The following is a 17,667-nucleotide window of genomic DNA, read 5'->3' on the forward strand; positions in this document are numbered from 1 at the left end:
ACCTATCCCCCATAAACCAACCTAGCCTTTTGGACACCAAGGGGCAATTGATCATGGCCAATCCACCGACTGTGCTATGTGCTATTTGAGAAGGGTAGCTGGGAGAGTTCATCTGCATTCACATGAAGATTTGACTGACGATACTTGATTATGTGTGCCCTCCTCTGCATCCTGCTCGCTGTCGGTGATGGAATCCGGGTGTGAGGTACAAGAATCGATGTCAGTGGACAATTCCCTTAAGGAATTGGTTGAACTGCTTGATTCCAAAAGTGATTCCAAGGGCCTCTTTCTCTATCTGTGTGTTCTTGCTTTTGGGTTTATTTAAGGTCAGAGTCCTAGACGTTTACAGCATTGAAACAGGCCAGCTTGTCCATGTTGCCCAGTTTTTAACCACAATTGCCCACATTTGGCCTCGATACCCAGCTTTTCCAGATAACTGTCTAAATGCTTCTTAAAGGACAAAACTGTGCACGTCTCTACAACTACCTCAAAGCTGACAAGCCTTAGCTAGGGCCTGTGGGGGGAGGGGGGGGGGGTCCGACCCGGGGGGGGGGGGGGGGGGGGGGTGCCTCCGTTGTGGCCTGGCCCGCGATCGGGGCCCACCAATCGGCGGGCCGGCCTCTCTGGCTGGGGACCTCCTTTCCTCCGCCCCGGCCCCTGTAGTCCTGCGCCATGTTGCGTTGGGGCCGGAGAAGGGAGCCACACCGCACCTGCGGACTCTCCGGCGCCCGGTTCATGCTAGGATCAGCAGTTGGAGCAGCGTGAAGCACTCCAGGGCCCCCTGTAGGCGCCAGAATTGCTGATCCTGAGGCTGCGTTGACGCCGTCGGCAAACGCGACGGCGTTTCCGACACTGTCAACACTTAGCCTCAGCATCCCAGAATCCCGCCCCATGTTTTCGTCAATCAGTTATACGGAAAATAAAGCAAATGGAACATCATTCCAACGATTCATTGAACATACTCCTGGCTGCAGTATCTCTATAACATGTTCATTACTTACTGTATTTTAATGCAAAGATAAGACACAGTCCCACAGTCGATATGTAGATCATCACTGCCGTAGTGACCGCTGCTGCAATGTCTCCGTATGGAAGTGTACATCTTTTAACTGCAGACAGAAATGTGAAACGTTACATTATCGGGGGTTCGACAGGTTCACAACGTGATAGAACATAGAGCATGAAATGAAATGAAAAATTGAAATGAAAATCACTTATTGTCACAAGTAGGCTTCAATGAAGTTACTGTGAAAAGCTCCTAGTCGCCACATTCCGGCGCCTGTTCGGGGAGGCTGGTACGGGAATCGAACCGTGCTGCTGGCCTGCCTTGGTCTGCTTTAAAAGCCAGCGATTTAGCCCAGTGAGCTAAACAGGCCCCATTACAGCGCAGTACAGGCCCTTCGGCCCTCGATGTTGCGCCGACCAGTGAAACCACTCTAAAGCCCATCTACACTATTCCCTTATCGTCCATATGTCTATCCAATGACCATTTAAATGCCCTTAGTGTTGGCGAGTCCACTACTGTTGCAGGCAGGGCATTCCATGCCCTTACTACTCTCTGAGTAAAGAACCTACCTCTGACATCTGTCCTATATCTATCTCCCCTCAATTTAAAGCTATGTCCCCTCGTGCTAGACATCACCATCCGAGGAAAAAGGCTCTCACTGTCCACCCTATCCAATCCTCTGATCATCTTGTATGCCTCAATTAAGTCACCTCTTAACCTTCTTCTCTCTAACGAAAACAGTCTCAAGTCCCTCAGCCTTGCCTCATAAGATCTTCCCTCCATACCAGGCAACATTCTGGTAAATCTCCTTTGCACCCTTTCCAATGCTTCCACATCCTTCCTATAATGCGGCGACCAGAATTGCACGCAATACTCCAAATGCGGCCGCACCAGAGTTTTGTACAGCTGCAACATGACCCCTTGGCTCCTAAACTCAATCCCTCTCCCAATAAAAGCTAACACACCGTACGCCTTCTTAACAACCCTCTCAACCTGGGTGGCAACTTTCAGGGATCTATGTACATGGACACCAAGATCTCTCTGCTCATCCACACTGCCAAGAATCTTACCATTAGCCCAGTACTCTGTCTTCCTGTTATTCCTTCCAAAATGAATCACCTCACACTTTTCTGCATTAAACTCCATTTGCCACCTCTCAGCCCAGCGCTGCAGCTTATCTATGTCCCTCTGTAACTTGTAACATCCTTCCGCACTGTCCACAACTCCACCGACTTTAGTGTTATCTGCAAATTTACTCACCCTTCCTTCTACGCCCACCTCCAGGTCATTTATAAAAATGACAAACAGCAGTGGCCCCAAAACAGATCCTTGTGGTACACCACTAGTAACTGGACTCCAGTCTGAACATTTCCCATCAACCACCACCCTTTGTCTTCTTCCAGCTAGCCAATTTCTGATCCACACTGCTAAATCACCCTCAATCCCCAGCCTCCGTATTTTCTGCAGTAGCCTACCGTGGGGAACCTTATCAAACGCTTTACTGAAATCCATATACACCACATCAACTGCTTTACCCTCATCCACCTGTTTGGTCACCTTCTCAAAGAACTCAATAATGAATACTGCACTTTGCAAACAAGCTCTTTGTAAATATCCCCTCCTTCAAAGTCAGATCAAATGCAGCATCTGGAATGGATGTCATTGGAATTCCTCGTGGTGCCATTTGTGAGAAATGTAAATATGTAAATAATGACTCAGAAACCAAAGCAAATTGAAGCTAACTGGAAAGATCACCTGTCAACCTCTGGAACAGAGCACGGGCTGGCGGGGGGGGGGGGGGGGGGGGGGCGATGGGGGGTGCAGGGAGGCACAGAGCACGCAAACACAACGTTTGATGTTCTGTTCTTCAGCACGGGCTGGGGGGTGCAGGGGATGCACATTTACACCGAGATGTGTGTGCAACAGCACAGAAAGCTGTTGGGCGAGCGCAGCATGGATTTATAAACGATAGGCCAGGCCTGATGATTTTAATTGACTTTATTGAAGAGATGACTAGCGTAGTGGACACTAGGGCGACATGGTGGCACAGTGGTTAGCACTTCTACCTCACAGCGCCAGGGACCCAGGATCAATTCCCAGGAGACTGTCTGTGTGGAGTTTACATGTTCTTCCAATGTTTGTGTGGGTTTCCTCCGGGTGCTCTGGTTTCCTCCCATAGTCCAAATATATAACAGGTTAAGTGAATTGTCCTTGATAAATTGTCCCTTAGTGTCCAGACATGGGCAGGTTAGGTGGATTGGCCGTGATAAATTGTCCCTTAGTGTCCAGGGATGTGCAGGTTAGGTGGATTGACCGTGATAAATTATCCCTTAGTGTCCAGGGATGTGCAGGTTAGGTGGATTGGCCATGATAAATTGTCCCTTAGTGTCCAGGGATGTACAGGTTAGGTGGATTGGCTGTGATAAATTGTCCCTTAGTGTCCAGGGATGTGCAGGTTAGGTGGATTGGCCATGATAAATTGTCCCTTAGTGTCCAGGGATGTACAGGTTAGGTGGATTGGCTGTGATAAATTGTCCCTTAGTGTCCAGGGATGTGCAGGTTAGGTGGATTGGCCGTGTTAAATTGTCCCTTAGTGTCCAGGGATGTACAGGTTAGGTGGATTGGCCATGTTAAATTGTCCCTTAGTGTCCAGGGATGTGCAGGTTAGGTGGATTGACCGTGATAAATTGTCCCTTAGTGTCCAGGGATGTGCAGGTTAGGTGGATTGACCGTGATAAATTGTCCCTTAGTGTCCAAGGATGGGCTAGTTCGATGGACTGACCATGATAAATTTCCCCTAAGTGTATAGCTACGGAGTTAGCAGGGGATAGAGTGGGCCTGGGTAGGGCGCTCTTTCACAGGCTCGGTGCAGATTGAATGGGCCGAATGGCCTCTTTCTCCACTGCAGGGATTCTATCATTTCTGTGATAGGGAAATGTCTATGGATGTTATTTGTCTGAACTACCAACAGGAATACTATAAAACCCTATAACAGACTCCACCGTTTAGCACCGTTTGCTATTCGTACGCCGATAGCAGACTTTGAGATTCCCTTTTATCTTTTAATACACCCTCTTTACTTGGTCACTTTGTTTCTGAACCTTTTGTGTTCAGCCTTCTTCCCCACTGTATCATCCACCTGACAAATGTCGTCGGCATACCGTCTCTTTATCTTAATTTCCATCATCTGTCACCCAGGGACCTCGGTATTTGTCTGTTGTTTTTCCTTTCCAGGGAATATACCCTGACCAGCCCAAACTCTCTCGTCATGAAGGTTATTCAACTGCCGCTTTTCCTCACAACATTTGACTCCAATAATTTCGTCCAGATCCGTTGCTGCTCCATTGAATTTGGATTTCTCCCAGAGAATGATTCTTACTCTGTCTTGTTTTTTGTCCTTTTCCATAGTCAGCCTAAACCGCATGATTCAATAATCACGTTCCCCTAAATTCTTTTCTTCTGACACAGAGAACGCACAGAATTTCTACGGTGGAGAACGTGGTCATTTTGCCAATGCCCAAACAAGCACCATATCTTAGTGCCGTTTCCCTGCATTTTCCCCAAACTCCTGCACATTGATTCTACTCAAGTAATCATCTACTGCCTCGATTGAACCGGCCTCCACCACACTTACAGGCCGTGCATTCCAGACCCCAACCACTCGCTGTGTCAACAACTTTTTTTCTCACATCACTTTTGCTTCTTTCGCAAATCACTTTAAATCTGCGTCCTCTCGTTATTGATCCTTTCACGAGCGGGGACACTTTCTCCCCATCCACTCTGTCCAGCCTCCTCATGATTTTGAACATCTCGATCAAATCTCCTCTTCACCTTCCTCTCTCCAAGGGCAATCTCTTGACCTACTTTGACCCCATCCTTGTTGGACAGGAAATATTGTACTGCAGAAAATGTTATTGAACACACTGCTGTCCTTCTCTGTCCTGTTCATTACTCCTGTCCCGGTTTATATTCAGATAGTTAAACTACCCCCATGTTGCCGACTCTGATCCTAAACAGCTGTAATACTGTGGAAGCAGGAGGATATGAAATAAATGACAGCAATCTTAAAACATCCTCTGAATATTTCATTGCGAAAGCTGGTAAATGTGTTCTGCTGTTTGTCTTTCAATGTGTTAACACTCACTATTTTCAGTTGCTTCATAAATTGGCAAAGGTGAAATCATTATTGTGAATACTCCAAACCCAAGCACAATGTAGCGATTGCCTGTCAAAGTTTAAAAGAAATACTATCAGGCTGTGTGGTTAAAGTTAACACAGCGTGAAAACTGATGCAACATCAGTTCACCATCATTTGTCAGCCTTGCCTGTGGGTAGAAGATTCTCTGGCTGTGGATTCAAGCACCCGTCAAGGTACTTGAGCCCATAATAATAATCTTTATTGTCACAAGTAGGCTTACATAAACACTGCAATGACGTTACTGTGAAAAGCCCCCAGTCGCCACATTCCGGCGCCTGTTCGGGTACACAGAGGGAGAATTCAGGATGTCCAATTCACCCAACAGCACGGCTTTGGACTGTGGGAGGAAACCGGAGCACCCGGAGGAAACCCACGCACACACGGGGAGGACGTGCAGACTCCGCACAGACAGGGACCCAGGCTGGGAATCGAACCCGGGACCCTGAAGCTGTGAAGCAACAGTGCTAACCACTGTGCTACCGTGCCGTCCCATAACACAGGGTGGCACTGTCAAAGGCGTAGTTTGTCAGATAAGACGATAAACGTTGGCACATCTGCCATCGCTGGCTGCAAAAGATCCCATGGGACTTGTTGAGGAAAAGGAGAGTTCTCCCCACTGTCCTGGTAAATATTTATTCCTCACCTGAGATCACCAAAATTCATCAAAATACATTGGCTGTCATATCTAGTACAATTCAACAGTACAAACTAGATTTCAAAAGTGCTTAATTGGTTGTAAATCAATTTGGGAAGTGCAGTGGTCATTAAAAGTGCTGTAGCAATTCTCTTAACTCTCCTCACTAGTGTTTTATAGTTAATTATCGATTTATTCATTTAGATTTGTGTTGTAGAAAGGTGAAGCGTTAGGTGAACCTGATATGAATCTCGTGTTAATCTGTACATAAGGTACGGCTTATATGTAAAATATCACTTTGCAGGACAAGCAACTGGTGTGGAATTAACTGCAGACTAGAAGCACATAGCAGTCAACTAGAAATGTGTATATTATATCGAGTAAATATCAGAAAGAACTTGAATTTATATAATGCCATTAACCTAGTAAAGCATCTAAAACTCCTCAAGGGAAATGATCAAATAAAACTGGATATCATAAGACCATAAGATATAGGAGCGGAAGTAAGGCCATTCGGCCCATCGAGTCCACTCCACCATTCAATCATGGCTGATTTCAACTCCATTTACCCGCTCTCTCTCCATAGCCCTTAATTCCTCGAGAAATCAAACATTTATCAACTTCTGTCTTAAAGACACTCAACGTCCCGGCCTCCACCGCCCTCTGTGGCAATAAATTCCACAGACCCACCACTCTCTGGCTGAAGACATTTCTCCTCATCTCTGTTCTAAAGTGACTCCCTTTTATTCCAAGGCTGTGCGCCCGGGTCCTAGTCTCCCCTGCTAATGGAAACAACTTCCCTACATCCACCCTATCTAAGCCATTCATTAGCTTGTAAGTTTCTATTAGATCTCCCCTCAACCTCCTAAACTCCAATGAATATAATCCCAGGATCCTCAGAGGTTCATCGTATGTTAGGCCTACCATTCCTGGGATCATCCGTGTGAATCTCCGCTGGACCCGCTCCAGTGCCAGTATGTCCTTCCTGAGGTGTGGGGCCCAAAATTGCTCACAGTATTCTAAATGGGGCCTAACTAATGCTTTATAAAGCTTCAGAAGTACATCCCTGCTTTTATATTCCAAGCCTCTTGAGATGAATGACAACATTGCATTTGCTTTCTTAATTACGGACTCAACCTGCAAGTTTACCTTTAGAGAATCCTGGACTAGGACTCCCAAGTCCCTTTGCACTTCAGCATTATGAATTTTGTCACCGTTTAGAAAATAGTCCACGCCTCTATTCTTTTTTCCAAAGTGCAAGACCTCGCACTTGCCCACGTTGAATTTCATCAGCCATTTCTTGAACCACTCTCCTAAACTGTCTAAATCTTTCTGCAGCCTCCCCACCTCCTACATACTACCTGCCCCTCCACCTATCTTTGTATCATCGGCAAACTTAGCCAGAATGCCCCCAGTCCCGTCATCTAGATCGTTAATATATAAAGAGAACAGCTGTGGCCCCAACACTGAACCCTGCGGGACACCACTCGTCACCGGTTGCCATTCCGAAAAAGAACCTTTTATCCCAACTCTCTGCCTTCTGCCTGACAGCCAATCGTCAATCCATGTTAGTACCTTGCCTCGAATACCATGGGCCCTTATTTTACTCAGCAGTCTCCCGTGAGGCACCTTATCAAAGGCCTTTTGGAAGTCAAAATAGATAACATCCATTGACTCTCGTTGGTCTAACCTATTTGTTATCTCTTCAAATAACTCTAACAGGTTTGTCAGGCACAACCTCCCCTAACTAAATCCATGCTGACTTGTCCTAATCCGACCCTGCACTTCCAAGAATTTAGAAATCTCATCCTTAACAATGGATTCTAGAATCTTGCCAACAACCGAGGTTAGGCTAATTGGCCTATAATTTTCCATCTTTTTCCTTGTTCCCTTCTTGAACAGGGGGGTTACAACAGCGATTTTCCAATCCTCTGGTACTTTCCCTGACTCCAGTGACTTTTGAAAGATCATAACTAACGCCTCCACTATTTCTTCAGCTATCTCCTTTAGAACTCTAGGATGTAGCCCATCTGGGCCCGGAGATTTATCAGTTTTTAGACCTCTTAGTTTCTCTAGCACTTTCTCCTTTGTGATGGCTACCATATTCAACTCTGCCCCCTGACTCTCCGGAATTGTTGGGATATTATTCATGTCTTCTACTATGAAGACTGACGCAAAGTACTTATTCAATTCCTCAGCTATTTCCTTGTCTCCCATCACAAAATTACCAGCATCATTTTGGAGCCCAATGTCAACTTTTGCCTCCCGTTTGTTTTTAATGTATTTAAATAAACTTTTACTATCATTCCTAATGTTACTGGCTAGCCTACCTTCAAATTTGATCCTCTCTTTCCTTATCTCTCTCTTTGTTATCCTCTGTTTGTTTTTGTAGCCTTCCCAATCTTCTGACTTCCCACTACTCTTTGCCACATTATAGGCTTTCTCTTTTGCTTTGATGCATTCCCTAACTTCCTTTGTCAGCCATGGCTGCCTAATCCCCCCCTCTGATAACCTTTCTTTTCTTTGGGATGAACCTCTGTACTGTGTCCTCAATTACTCCCAGAAACTCCTGCCATTGCTGTTCTACTGTCTTTCCCACTAGGCTCTGCTCCCAGTCGATTTTCGGCAGTTCCTCCCTCATGCCCCTGTAGTTACCTTTACATCTGATTCTACCTTCTTTCTTTCAAATTGGAGCCACAAAGCCACAAAGAGCAGACGACCAAAGGTTGAATTGAAGAGGGAAGTCTTGAGGAGCGTATTCTAAGGAGTAAAAAGGGGAAGGGAGATGGACAGGCGAAGGAACTGAATTCCAGAGCTTAGGACAAAGTATTGCTCTCTTGGAGAATCAAAACTATGGAGAGCAGGTCGAAAAGTAGACTTGGGGCAGAAAATAAGCAATGATTAAATGGGACGAGACAACCTCGATGAGTCATATATTTCTGCTCCTCTTTCTCATGTTATACTTTTAAATTATGTCTGACCAATTTGACGGAATTCTTTGATGAGACAACAGGGAAAGTTGGGCAAGGGAGTGAACCAAATGTTGCACATAGAAGCTTTTGAATAAAATGCTTCGGAGTAAGTTTAGGAACAAGATGGGCATCCATGAAATAAAGGGTAAAATGCGGCTGTGAATATAAAACTGGCTCAATGACAGGACGCAGAGGATCACGGTTGAAGGCGCTCCAGTGGTTTCCCCAAGGCCCAGTTTTGCTCTGTACAATTTTTATAAACTTGGCTGTAAGGAGCGGCTCTATAGAGTTCAAACTTACGTTTATCCTGCAAAAACGAATTTACGATTTCCCTGCTGGGCCGGAGGTAAAGGAAGACAATATATACAGTCATTCCCAACAGCAGGCAAAATACACATCCCGAAATAATTCTGTACGCAATTCCAAGATCTGGCAAAGGACAAAATAAAGGCACGAGTAAATAAAAAGTGTTAAACTGCATATACATTTTCATCAGTGGACCAAGTCTCTACTGTTATGGGCCAGGGTTTAGAATGTCCCAAAGTGTGTCATGGAGTTCACCTGACCCACAACCTTTACTAGATTGTGGTATGGGGAGCGCACGACCCACTCTACAGGTGTGGTACAGCAGAAATGGAAAAGTATTTTTTAAAGCAAAACAATGTTTATTCTATGAACTCAAGTTAACCTTTTTAAACATACAGTCAACATCTTAGCAACAATTAATTCAAATACAACCCCCAAAGAATACAGCACTACGTAATCCTTAAACTTTCCTTTTAACATCCATAAAACAAAAACCCTTTTAACAGAAGCACATCAGGTTTAAATTCTCTACTGAGAGCAGTTATCACTCTGAATTCACCAAATGATCTAGAGATCGTCTTTAGATTGCAGAGAGATCGAAATTACATGTTCTTTGGCTGGCTTCAGCTCCAACACTAAAATAAAACTAAAAAACGCAGACACACCCAAGCTTTTCCTCAAAGTGAAAGAAAAAAGCAGAGCCAGATCTCAGCTCCACCCACACTCTGACATCACTGCAGCCACTTGAGCAGCCAAACATTTCTTAAAGTGACATTCCCATGACACTCCTCACACCCGTGTTGGACTCTGCACATGGCCCCTGACCTGGGCTCTACTGAGAGCTGAACGTGGACTGCACTGTCAACTGCTAACACCACCCCACCCCCCCCCCCGCCCCCCCGAGTCAGCAAGGTCAGAGCAGCAAGCTGACAGCAGGGCCGTAGCAAGCGTCAAGCAGCGGAGGAGACATGAACAGAATAGACGAGATGTGCGCCTACCTGTGTCCAAGGCACAGAGTATACAAGAAATCAGCAAACATATGTAGCACTTCATTTCAATGAAGAGAAAAGCGACAGTGAGCTGGATTTGGTGTTTCTGAGCTGTGGATACAAAGAAATGAAACGGAAATTAAACAAGGCAGTGACACTCGAAATGCATGAAAAAATAAATGTGGGACAAACATCAGAAACAGAGAACGGATTCAGTACCTTTGTACTTTTCCAAGCTAAAGAAGATGATGAAGAAGACTGCTGCAAAAGATATTATTGTACTAGTCATAGCAACGGCAGAGGCAACTAGAATGCGTTTATGGAGAAACTGGACTCCTGAAACAGAGATCTGCAGTAAATTTACTTTGTTACAATCCTGTTAGGAACCACTAACTTTAGTTGTGATGTAAATTACATTTAATCGCAGATATTTTCTAAGAGAATAAAGACACAAGATTCTGCAATTTTAAACAAACAAAAAAGAAAGAGTTAAGCGAGCAAACAGTCGAAGCTATCAGTCTTCTAGTCTGAAGCCAGAACGAACATGAGGCGAACATGAATTAACAGGCAGACGTTCTGAGGCAAGGTCCGATGTATACCAGCAAAATACTGCAGGTGCTGGAAACGCGAAATAAAAACAGGAAATGCGGGATAAACTGGCAGTGTCTGAGCGGTTCTGTGGAAGGGTCATACAAACTTAAATCTTCATTCTGTTCCTGTCCCCACAGACACCGGATTTATCCAGCATTTTCTGTTTTTATTTCTCATGCATAAAATCTTGGTACATTCTGTAGCTTAAATATCACAAGACCCAACTTGCAATGGCTAAACACCATCAATTGCAATGTGTGGTGGAAAATAGAACTATTTAGCATGCACACATCTCAAGCTAACATGCCTACTCTTAAATCCCTCCCATTGGGTAGCCTTGGGGAAGGGGCAGCAGGCTGCACAGAGGTCCTTGATGATCAGACCCACCAGGACGTGCAAAAGACTCCAAATACTGGCACAAATTCTACTAGAGCAATTAGATTAGGGAGAGGGACTTCACATTTGAAGTTTTGACAGAATGAATGGAGGACCATTCATTTAAAATTGTCACAGGGCGGGGAGAGGGGGTCAGCATAAATATCCTTCCCGAGGCGTGTTGGAATTCAGGGAGCAGGTTAGACGATTGCATCTCTCAGGAAAGGTTTAAATAAAACCCCTGAAACACGTGTGGAGCTATCAGGACATTGGAGACAGCTTTGGAAATTGGCCTTTGTATTTCTTCAGGAAGCAACCAGTAAAGGCCCTTGTGTGAGGGCCACGGGGAATGCAGCGCGGGTTTGTGGAGTCACACAGAGAGTAAATTTATGAACAACACCATGTACACAGCAGCAGTAATTCGCCACTGCTTCCTTCTCCAGCCGGTACCACATTGGCCAGTTCTATTTATACAACTGCACTGCGAATGATTGCCCTGTCCTCTCATCGGGCGAGCTCGTACTCCCCAAGTAACATGCGGTGACCAACTGTCCCTAGCCAATAGGATCCGGGAACGTTATATCATCCATGGTAGACCAATGGCCTCCTACCAGGGAGGTACTGCTGAGGCTGTATAAGGCTCTGGTCAGACCCTGTTGGGAGTATTGTGAGCAGTTTTGGGCCCCGTATCTAAGGAAGGATGTGCTGGTCTTGGAAAGGATCCAGAGGAGGTTCACAAGAATGATCCCTGGAATGAAGAACTTGTCGTATGAGGAACGGTTGAGGACTCTGGGTCTGTGCTCGTTGGAGTTTAGAAGGATGAGGGGGGATCTTATAGAAACTTACAGGATACTGCGTGGCCTGGATAGAGTGGACGTGGAGAGGATGTTTCCACTTGTAGGAAAAACTAGAACCAGAGGACACCATCTCAGACTAAAGGATCCTTTAAACAGCGATGAGGAGGAATTTCTTCAGCCAGAGGGTGGTGAATCTGTGGAACTCTTTACCGCAGAAGGCTGTGGAGGCCAAATCACTGAGTGTCTTTAAGACAGAGATAGATAGGTTCCTGATTAATAAGGGGATCAGGGGTTATGGGGAGAAGGCAGGAGAATGGGGATGAGAAAATATCAGCCATGATTGAATGGCGGAGCAGACTCGATGGGCCGAGTGGCCTAATTCTGCTCCTATGTCCTATGGTCTTACTGCGCTACAGACATCGCCAGTTCTGTCGATCACTCAGCCTGATGGGTTAGATAGTCGACAGCCACTGTGTTCAGGCGTGCAGGAGGGTTTCCAATTCCTGGGACAATTACAACCAGTTCTGTGGCAGCTATGGTCGAAGCACATTAATTACACCCGATAAAAACCAGGACTAGTATCCTCGCCCGGCAGTTTGGGAAACCATTCGGGGGCATAGCCTCAAAATAAGGGGAAGTAGATTTAGGACTGAGTTTAGGAGGAACTTCTTCACCCAAAGGGTTGTGAATCTATGGAATTCCTTGCCCAGTGAAGCAGTAGAGGCTCCTTCATTAAATGTTTTTAAGATAAAGATAGATAGTTTTTTGAAGAATAAAGGGATTAAGGGTTATGGTGTTCGGGCCGGAAAGTGGAGCTGAGTCCACAAAAGATCAGCCATGATCTCATTGAATGGTGGAGCAGGCTCGAGGGGCCAGACTCCTGCTCCTAGTTCTTATGTTTATAAATTATTGTGTGGTTGGGTTAGAGTAGTTGCCATAAATATTAAACTTCTGACTGTCGACGTCACTTCCTCACACAACCTCACATCATTGTTACGGTTAACTTGACACACGATTCTAGAACAATTTCAACAAACTTGGCAACGGGATGGGAACCAGGATACAGCGACAAGAGCAGAAAAACAAATGTACGAGGGTTGGGAACCGGACATGGCATTAGAAATGGTAACGTATCCGACGAGGCCGTACGAGGAGGTCTGAATTAGGTTTCGATGACAGTGTATTCACGGAGGTTTTTCAGGGTGGGATTTTCCAGTCAACGGACTTGTAGCGGCCTCTCCCAAGTTTTCTCTTCCTGACTGCATCTGTTCACACCACGGGTGGAACTGGAAAACCCTGGCCTGAGGATCAAAGTTAATTAATTTGTGTCGCTGGCTTGGCCAACATTTATTGCCCATCCCCAGTTGCCCTTGAGAAGGTGGTGGTGAGTCCCCTTCATGTACTGCCGCAGTCCATTTGGTGCCGTACACCTACTGTGCCAGTACGGATAGAGTTCCAGGATTGTCATCGAGAGACAGTGATGGAGGTAGAAAAAGGTCGATGAGGTCCACAGAGCATCTTGGGAACATTTGCCACAGGGATAACTAAACCTGGCTGACAAAACGTACAAGACAGGGTGCTAAATACTTTTCGCCACAAGGTATCTTCGGGAAAGAAAGGGAAGGCGAAAAAAGAGGAACAGTGGTATTGATTAATGACACGGTGCTAGAGAGAGAGAGGTTCGACAAGGGTCAAGGACTAAATCTATTTACTTAGAGCTGGAAAACAATAAAGGTCTCGTCCGGTATATTTTCTGGGCCACCAACGAATGGGACGGATAAAGGGAGTTGCGAGGTGTGGTTGCAATGGGGATATTGATCATCCTAATATCACAGAATTGCTCTGGCGTGGGAGGCCCATCATGTCTGTACTGGGTCAGCACATGAGCATTCTGACGCAGTGCCATTCTGCTGCCTTCTGCAAAGGGGAGACGGTGGTCGGTGCGAATGTCACGGTAATATACAGGCTCAGCTTCATAGTCTGGGGACAGGATTTCAAATCAAATAAATTAATTTAATTAAAAATAAATCTGGAACTGATTTAGTTGACCATTGTTAATCTTTATTAATTATCAGAAAACCCCCAGCTGGTTCAGGGATGTACTTTCAGGAAGGAAATCAGCAGCCGGATGGAGAATTTGGCAAAGCATTTCTAACATTGTTGGCCTCGGGCGGGAATTTTAAATCACCGGATTGGCAGGACCTCAACCCACCACCTCCCCCCTCCCCCTCACTGACATACATGCACACACACACACACACACACACACGCACACACACATACACACATGCACACACATACGCACACATGCACATACATGCACACACACACATACACACACATGCACACACACGCGCATGCACACATACACACACACATGCACACACACACACGTACACACATACACACACACACACGTACATACACACATGCACACACACACGTACACACACACACACACACACATGCACACACACACACGCACGCACACACATGCACACACACAAGCACACACTCACACGCACACATACACACATGCACACACACACAGTGTGTTAGTCACAATCATAAAACTGGCGGGTCCAGGGGTGGGACAAAACTTTGCAACAGCAGAGCTGAATGAGGCTGAGGTACCAACGTGACTTATTGCTCACAGGTCGAAACGATATGAATTTATAATCGGCAAAAGAGGGAGGATGCTGGCATGTCAAAAATAATGTGGGCAGCACGGGGGCGCAGTGGTTAGCACGGCTTCCTCATGGCGCCGAGGTCCCAGGTTCGATCCCGGCTCTGGGTCACTGTCCGTGTGGTGTTTGCACATTCTCCCCGTGTCTGCGTGGGTTTCGCCCCCACAACCCAAAGATGTGCAGGGTAGGTGGATTGGCCGCGCTAAATTGCCCCTTAATTGGGAAAAATGAATTGGGTACTCTAAATTTTTTTAAAAAAAAATAATGTGTTTGTGCCACATTCTGAATTGTGCGTCTAGATCCAGTAGTATTAGCAGTTGCAGAGGGTTGAAGAGGAACGTTTTTACTTACCTCTGCAAAGGTTGCAAGTTTTTATAGTTCCGAAATGGAGTAAGTACGCGATCACATTAGACGGACAGCTCCTTCTAATAATATACTGGGAAAACCTCAGCAAGTGACAGTATTGCTTATCAGAAACACGGAAACGGTTGGACTATTTGAACAGCAGGGAGCTCGTTCTGACCCAACAGTGTGTGGGAATAAAAGCAGAGAATACTCCTTAAACTGACCACCACCTTCTCCAGGGCAATTAGGGATAAGGACAATAAATACTGGCCAGCCAGTGAAGTCACATCGAATGAATAATCATAACGAAAGCAAACATCCTTGGGACCTTGACAACTCTGACCATTAGATTAGTGAATGGGACTTGCATCATGTTTCACAGCTCAGTAAGTCACAGGTAAAATGAATGGCACCTGGAAACTCTCCTATCATTACTGCAAAATCAATATTCAGTCATACAATTAGCAAAAGCCTTCTTTCTACAATCCGTCAGCACTAACAGGTAGTTTTAAAACCTACCATGGACAATGAGAAAGTGGGAGATATTCCGCTGGCTGATGTCGTTCATGACTGTACAGGTATAAAAGCCACAGTGCGCCTTTGCGACATTGCTAATGGACAAGGTGCTGTTGTCAGACGACAGGATATACAATGAACTGTTAGTGATTTGCGTGTTCTCTTTCCACCACAGGAGTTGGTTTGGTCTCCCGTTTCTCACAATGCAGCTCAATTGAACATTGTTGGCTATGTAGGCTGGATCTTGGACAATCAGCGGCGTGGACAAGGCTTCTGTTAGGAAACATGGACCCAGGAGTCAGAATTGGACAAGTTGGTGTCAGAAGCCGTTAAAACAGAATTCTCTTGCTTAGCTCTTAACAAAAAACACCTGGCATCTCAGTTACTTGAAAAGCTAGCATCTTAACCCTTCCCCAGGGAGAAAGTCAATCGTACAGCCACAACACCGGACTCCACATTTCCCAGTCAAACCCACAATCGATCCATACGGTGGGGAAAGATGCCCGTGTGTTATCCCAATCTCGGCCACTGGATTATCCAAGATCATGCTCAGCTTGGCCAAACAAAGATTTGGCACAAACAACTTCTATTCAAATTCCTATATTTACACTAATAACTCTGATTATATACTCTATCCACGAGTCATTCCGAAATTATTCAATATGCCGAGTGCAATGAGATTTATTGAAGTTAAATATAATATATCACAAATACAATCAATTATCCAGTAATCATCATTGCCATATTGAAATGTGTTAATTAAAGAATTAACTTGAAGATCTCGGTCTCACCCAGAACTTGCACTTGCGGTTCCACTGTGACCCCAGAGCGGTTCCACTGTGACCCCAGAGCGGTTCCACTGTGACCCCAGAGCGGTTCCACTGTGACCCCAGAGCGGTTCCACTGTGACCCCAGAGCGGTTCCACTGTGACCCCAGAGCGGTTCCACTGTGACCCCAGAGCGGTTCCACTGTGACCCCAGAGCGGTTCCACTGTGACCCCAGAGCGGTTCCACTGTGACCCCAGAGCGGTTCCACTGTGACCCCAGAGCGGTTCCACTGTGACCCCAGAGCGGTTCCACTGTGACCCCAGAGCGGTTCCACTGTGACCCCAGAGCGGTTCCACTGTGACCCCAGAGCGGTTCCACTGTGACCCCAGAGCGGTTCCACTGTGACCCCAGAGCGGTTCCACTGTGACCCCAGAGCGGTTCCACTGTGACCCCAGAGCGGTTCCACTGTGACCCCAGAGCGGTTCCACTGTGACCCCAGAGCGGTTCCACTGTGACCCCAGAGCGGTTCCACTGTGACCCCAGAGCGGTTCCACTGTGACCCCAGAGCGGTTCCACTGTGACCCCAGAGCGGTTCCACTGTGACCCCAGAGCGGTTCCACTGTGACCCCAGAGCGGTTCCACTGTGACCCCAGAGCGGTTCCACTGTGACCCCAGAGCGGTTCCACTGTGACCCCAGAGCGGTTCCACTGTAACCCCAGAGCGGTTCCACTGTAACCCCAGAGGGTTCCACTGTGATCCTAGAGCTGTTCCACTGTAACCCCAGAGCTGTTCCACTGTAACCCCAGAGCAGTTCAACTGTAACCCCAGAGCAGTAACACTGACCCAAGAGCAGTTCCACTATGACCCCAGAGCGGTTCCACTGTGACCCCAGAGCAGTTCCACTTTGACCCCAAAGCAGTTCCACTGTAACCCCAGAGCAATGACACTGACCCCAGAGCGGTTCCACTGTGACCCCAGAGCAGTTCCACTGTGACCCCAGAGCAGTGACACTGACCCCAGAGCAGTTCCACTGTGACCCCAGAGTGGTTACACTGACCCCAGAGCAGTTCCACTGTGACCCCAGAGCAGTTCCACTGTGACCCCAGAGCAGTTACACTGACCCCAGAGCAGTTCCACTGTGATCCCAGAGCGGTTACACTGACCTCAGAGCAGTTCCACTGCACCCAGAGCAGTGACAGTGACCCCAGAGCAGTTCCACTGCACCCAGAGCAGTGACACTGACCCCAGAGCAGTTCCACTGTGACCCCAGAGCAGTGACACTGACCCCAGAGTGGTTCCACTGTATCCAGAGCAGTAACACAGTATCCAGAGTGATGACACTGACCCCAGAACGGTGGCACTGTATCCAGAACGGGGATACTGTATCCAGAGTGGTGACACTGTATCCAGAGCAGTAACACAGTATCCAGAGTGATGACACTGACCCCAGAACGGTGGCACTGTATCCAGAACGGTGACACTG

General features: G+C 46.6%; 1 protein-coding gene across 6 annotated transcripts in view; it reads right to left on the reverse strand.

Moving 5' to 3' along the window:
• LOC140390589 (uncharacterized) overlaps positions 1-17,667 on the reverse strand; it is a 149,741-nt gene that overhangs the window by 24,045 nt on the left and 108,029 nt on the right. For 3 of the 6 annotated variants that reach the window (XM_072475796.1, XM_072475800.1, XM_072475797.1), the window contains exons 3-8: positions 15,420-15,689; positions 10,325-10,441; positions 10,115-10,216; positions 9,111-9,239; positions 5,151-5,231; positions 1,002-1,109 (exon numbers count right to left, since the gene is read on the reverse strand). In XM_072475796.1, coding sequence (XP_072331897.1) covers positions 1,002-1,109; positions 5,151-5,231; positions 9,111-9,239; positions 10,115-10,216; positions 10,325-10,441; positions 15,420-15,689 — 807 coding nt within the window. The remainder of the gene's footprint in view (positions 1-1,001; positions 1,110-5,150; positions 5,232-9,110; positions 9,240-10,114; positions 10,217-10,324; positions 10,442-15,419; positions 15,690-17,667) is intronic. The other 3 variants (XM_072475798.1, XM_072475801.1, XM_072475799.1) reach the window with 3 other exon arrangements.

Source organism: Scyliorhinus torazame, chromosome 14, assembly GCF_047496885.1.
Source record: "Scyliorhinus torazame isolate Kashiwa2021f chromosome 14, sScyTor2.1, whole genome shotgun sequence".
Classification (NCBI taxonomy): Eukaryota; Metazoa; Chordata; class Chondrichthyes; order Carcharhiniformes; family Scyliorhinidae; genus Scyliorhinus; species Scyliorhinus torazame.